This window comes from Lagopus leucura, unplaced genomic scaffold (assembly GCF_019238085.1).
Source record: "Lagopus leucura isolate 7727_CA_CO unplaced genomic scaffold, USGS_WTPT01 33531-0_obj-0_obj, whole genome shotgun sequence".
NCBI lineage: Eukaryota > Metazoa > Chordata > Aves > Galliformes > Phasianidae > Lagopus > Lagopus leucura.
In genome coordinates, this window is record NW_024968599.1 from 1 (window position 1) to 5,175 (window position 5,175).

A 5,175-nucleotide genomic window follows, 5' to 3' on the forward strand; every position below is an offset into this window, starting at 1 on the left:
CAGAGGAGCGCACGCTTCCTGCCCCCTGCCAGCAGCAGCGGGAGGGGAGCGGGGAGCGTCAGCGGGCGGGGCGGAACCGGCAATGCTGTAGCCCAGGCGGGAGCCCGGTGCCAGGCGTGTTACAGCCCGGGTTGGGCTCCGAGGGACACGGGAAGGGGTTGGAGCTGGGACAGCAAGGAAGTGAGCAGAGGAGCTCAGCGTTCTGTGCTGCCCGGTCGGCTCTCTGTAACACAGCCCAGCTGGGACTGCGTTTCTCCCTGTGGGCCACGGGAGACACGAGATGACCTCGCTCGGCAGTTGTGCACGCATGGATTGATGGACGCTTTCAACTCCCCGATGCCTTCTTTTGAGTGTCTGAACGTGAATCCTCCAGGGGGGGAATTTCCACTCCCCTCCCCATTCCCGGCAGCCCGCAGTTTCCCTTCGGGGACCCAGCAGGCAACATCTGCCTCTAGCTGCCCTTCCAGCGTTACGTTTTGTGCGCATAGCGCTGGGCTGATGGCTCACCTGGGGATGTGCAAACCCCTCCCAAGGCTGTTATTCAGGCTGTTCCGGCAGCTGCAGATGCCTCTAGCGTACAGCTGCGGACCCTGAGCACGTCCAGCATCTGCGCCAGCCCCGGCACTGGGCTGTGTAACAGTCCCTGAAAAGCTGAGATCTTGTGTGCTGACTGGAGCACACGTTGAGAACGCGCCCGAGCAGCACGTCAGTAAAGTGCAGCCCAGGCTGCCTCGTGCAAAGGGCGCACGGTGCTGAGAACCGTTCCGTGACGTGAGCGCGGTGTGCGTGCGGAGCTGAATGGGAAGCGGCACCCCCTGGTGGGAGAGGAGGGAAATTTAGCCGTCATTGCATTCTTGGTGCAATGGAGGAACTGGGCTTGTTTAACGAGGAGAAGGGAAGGCTCCGTGGAGACCACATTGTGGCCTTCCAGTACGTGAAAGAAAAGCATAAACTAGTGGGGAAGTAAAACGGCTTTTTACGAGCGTGTATTTTGATGGAACAAGGGGGAATGGTTTTAAATTCAGACAAGGGAGATTTAGGTTAGATAGTCAGAAGATGTTTTGCAGTCAGAGAGTGGTGACACACTGCAAGATGTTGCCATGGTCATGGATGTCCTATCCCCGGATGCATTCGAGGGCAGGCTGGATGTGGCTGAGGGCAGCCTGGTATGGTAGATGGTGACCCTGCGCATAGGAGGAGGGTAGAAACTAGATGGTCATTGAGGACCTTTTCAACCCAGGCCATTCTATGATTGTGAGATTACCTTGAGATCTTCACTGTAGCACATCACCTTAGAGAAGCTCACAAAGCTCCAAACGAACCCTGGGTCTCTTACAGAAGATCTGTGTCAGCAAGGTGTCTTGGTATCAAGCTGATAGGGATCTCTGTAGAGGTGTGACCTTGAGAGCCATCCCTGATTGTGGGGAGATCCTGTCATGCAGCCCATTGCTGTGCAGGAGAGCTCAAGGGGCACTTGGGCTGCTCCCTGTTTAGGGGTAAGATGACTGCCTCCTTGCTATGCATTGTCTTTAGGCATACAGTCTGTCTCTGTCTCTTTTGCCTAACTGTGCGACCTGGTGTAGGGAACCTGCTTTGGCAGGGGGGTTGGACTCGATGATCTCTGGAGGTCCCTTCCAACCCCTACAATTCTGTGATTCTGTGATACAGTCCATGTGCCCCCAGCTGTTGAACCGGGTATCAGTTCTTTCTGCCACCCTGTTAGAGTCAGCTTTGTGATTTGTAATCAGCTGTAGGCAGAGCGTTACCAGTGCTGTTGCTGCTTGTGTTCCTGTGCAAGGCCTGCTGTGCCATCCCCCAGGCAGTGCCCTGCAGATGGGCTGTGGAGGGCTGGGCTGGGACAGGGACTGCTGCGTTCCCTCACAGCTCCCCTGCCATTTCTCTTGTCCCTGCAGGCTCCTGTTCAACTCTGCCTTCCATCCGTGATCATCTCAGCTGCAGGAGAGCAGCAGATGGCCACAGCACATCCATCTCAGGTAGGGGCTGGGGGAAGCAGGCAGGAGAGGCCGAGGGGCGAGGGATGTGAATGCAGGGGGAGAGGGAGGTGGCCTCAGGCAGCGTGTGTGTGTGCTGGGGCCAGAGAAGCGGCTGGGACGGGAGTTTGTGTCCTGTTTGAGCTGCTTCCCTGAGCCTTGGCTGTTCCCAGCAAGGAGCCTCTTTGCTTGCAGGAGCCCGTGAGCTTTGCGGAGGTGGCCGTGTATTTCAGCAGGGAGGAGTGGGCGCTGCTGGACCCTGTGCAGCGAGCGCTGTACCGGGACGTGATGCTGGAGACGTACCAGTGCGTGGCCTCGCTGGGTGAGGGCTTTGCTTCCTTTCTTCCTTGTTAGGGCACTTTTGGCTGTGCAGAAGGAGCCTCTGCAGGCTGGAGCTAGTAAAATTGCCGTGCAGTTACATATTGGTAACAGCAACAGCAACAAAGGAAATACTGAGAAGCATGAGTTTCAGAAGGGATTAGTATGCACAGCAGGCTCATAAACGCCCCAGTATCAGTGCTGGTAAGCAGGCATCAGCAGGAAGGTGAAAAACAGCCCTTCTATTGGTGCTTTACACTGTGCCACCAGCTCCAGCTAACAGATGACACCCTTCTTACTCCTTTACAATGTCGGATTTTGCATTGAATGGCCATAAACATTTTGATGTCTTGGTCATTGATATACTGTCAGAAAATAAACAAACTGTTCTCAAGTTAATGTTAAAGGAAAATCCCTTCCTAATTTTCAGAGTTGTAAAAGCATTCTTTGCTCCACAGGAAGCTGTGGACCCTGTATCATTCAGGCCCAAAGTGTGATTTCTCCCTGGGGAGGGGAACACAGGGTGGAGCTTTTGAACAGGCACTGTGCCTAATGATGGAATAATGGAATGCAGAGGTGATTGCTAAGCTGCTCTCGGCTATCTACCAGCGCTCCTGGTTGACAGGAGAGGTTCCAGAGGGTTGGAGGTTTGCTGATGTGACTCCCATCTACAAGAAGGGCCATAAGGAGGATCCGGGAAACTACAGGCCTGTTAGCTTGACATCAGTGCCAGGGAAGGTCATGGAACAAATCCTCCTGGGAAAGATCACAGCTTGTGCGTGACGTCCACGGGATCAGGCCCAGCCAGCATGGGTTCATGAAAAGCAGGTCGTGTTTGACCAACCTCATCTCCTTCTACGACTGGGTGACCAGACTGGTAGATGAGGGAAAGGCTGTTTATGTAGTCTACCTAGACTTCAGCAAAGCCTTTGGCATGGTCTCTCACAGTATCCTTCTGTGGAAACTGGCTGCCCGTGGCTTGGACAGTTTTACCCTCCATTGGATAAGGAACTGGCTGGAGGGCTGTACTCAACGGGTGGTGGTCAATGGAGTTAAGTCCAGCTGGTGACCTGTTTCAAGTGGTTTCGCCCAGGGGTTGGTGCTGGGGCCCATCTTGTTTAATATCTTCACTGATGACTTAGATGAAGGGGTTGAGCGTACCCTGAGTAAGTTTGCAGATGACACCAGGGTGGGAGGTGGTGTCTGTCTGCCTGACGGTAGGGAGGCCCTGTAGAGGGATGTAGATAAGCTGGATTGCTGGATCGAGGTGAATGGGATGAGGTTTAACAAGGCCAAGTGTTGGGTCCTGCACTTTGGCCACAATAACCCCATGCAGCGCTATAGGCTTGGGGATGAGTGGCTGGATAAATGTGAAGAGGAAAGGGACCTGGGGGTGTTGGTTGATAATCGGCTGAACATGAGCTGACAGTGTGCCCAGGTGGCCAAGAGGGCCAATGGCATCCTGGCCTGCATTAGAAACAGTGTGGCCAGCAGGAGCAGGGAGGTAATCGTCCCCCTGTGCTCAGCACTGGTGAGGCCGAACCTCAAGTATTGTGTTCAGTTTTGGGCCCCTCACTATAAGAAAGACATTGAGGTCCTGGAGCGTGTCCAGAGAAGGGCAACAAAACTGGTGAGGGGTCTGGAGCACAAGTCTTATGAGGAGCGGCTGAAGGAGCTGGGATTGTTCAGTCTGGGGAAGAGGAGGCTCAGGGGAGACCTCATTGCACTTTACAACTTCCTGAAGGGAGGTTGTGATGAAAATGGGTCTGGCATCTTCTCCCAGGCAAATAGTAGGACCTGAGGAAATGGGCAGAAGTTGTACCAGAGGAGGTTTAGGTTGGACATTAGGAGAAATTTTTTCTCTCAGAGGGTGGTCAGGCACTAGAATGGCTGCCCAGGGAGGTGGTGGAGTCTCCATCCCTGGCAGTGTTCAAGAGCTGCCTGGGTGAGGAGCTACGGGATATGGTTTAGTAGCTTGTGGTACTAATAGGAATGGGAGGGTGGTTGGAATAGATGATCTTGCAGTTTGTTTCCAACCTGTGATTCCATGATTCTATGATTCCATGATTCCATGATTCTATGAATTGTTCTCATCTCCCCCGTTTCTCTCATTGAAGCTCCACTTCCAGCCTCCAAACCTGTGCTGATCTCCCTGCTTGAAGAAGGGGAAGAGCCCTGGATCCCAGATGTGCGTAGCCCTGAGGCCGTGCCAGGAGACCTCAGCCCAGGTGAGGTGGTGGAGGGAAGGAGGAGGTTGGGTCTGGAAGAGCCATCTCTGTCTGTGTTTTATTTTGGGCACTGTGTGCTATTTCTGGATTTCCTGTCATCCAGCAGGAACTGGCATTGCAGATATACTGGAGGACCTGCAGGAAAGTGGTGTGGCCAAAAGGCGGTGGGGTGGTGTTTGTGTGGAAGAAATCAGAAGGGATGTCCAAGGAGGCCTGGAGCAAGGTCAGGGTGAGCAGCTCATGGAGCCACTGGGAAAGTGTAGGTTAAAGACAGGAAGAAGCCCATTAGACTTCAATGTAGTTCAAAAGGAGCCTGAAGAACCCAGGAGCAAGGATGTGTGCCAGCAGAAAAAGCAGAATCCATGCACTGAGTGTGGAAATAGCTTTGAAAAAGATTCCAGCATCGTTAACCACCAGTGCATGCGCTCAGCAATGAGGCCATACAAGTGCTCTGATTGTGGGAAGAGCTTCAAATGGAGATCCCGCCTCATTGTCCACCAGCGTGTCCATACAGGAGAGAGACCCTACAGGTGCTCTGAGTGTGGGAAGAGCTTCACAAGGAGTTCTGAATTGAAGCTGCACAGGCGCATTCACACAGGACAGCAACCATTTCAGTGTCCTGAGTGTGGGAAGAGCTA

At 53.7% G+C, this 5,175-nt stretch overlaps 1 protein-coding gene across 1 annotated transcript; it reads left to right on the plus strand.

The window, feature by feature from the left end:
- Positions 1-1,944: 1,944 nt before the first annotated feature.
- LOC122193736 (zinc finger protein 707-like) lies at positions 1,945-4,685 on the plus strand (the record flags this gene model as incomplete). The annotated part of the gene is made up of 4 exons (XM_042894600.1): positions 1,945-1,994; positions 2,187-2,313; positions 4,137-4,145; positions 4,439-4,685. Coding segments are annotated over exons 1-4 (407 nt in total), but the record flags the coding sequence as incomplete, so codon positions are not given.
- Positions 4,686-5,175: the final 490 nt, after the last annotated feature.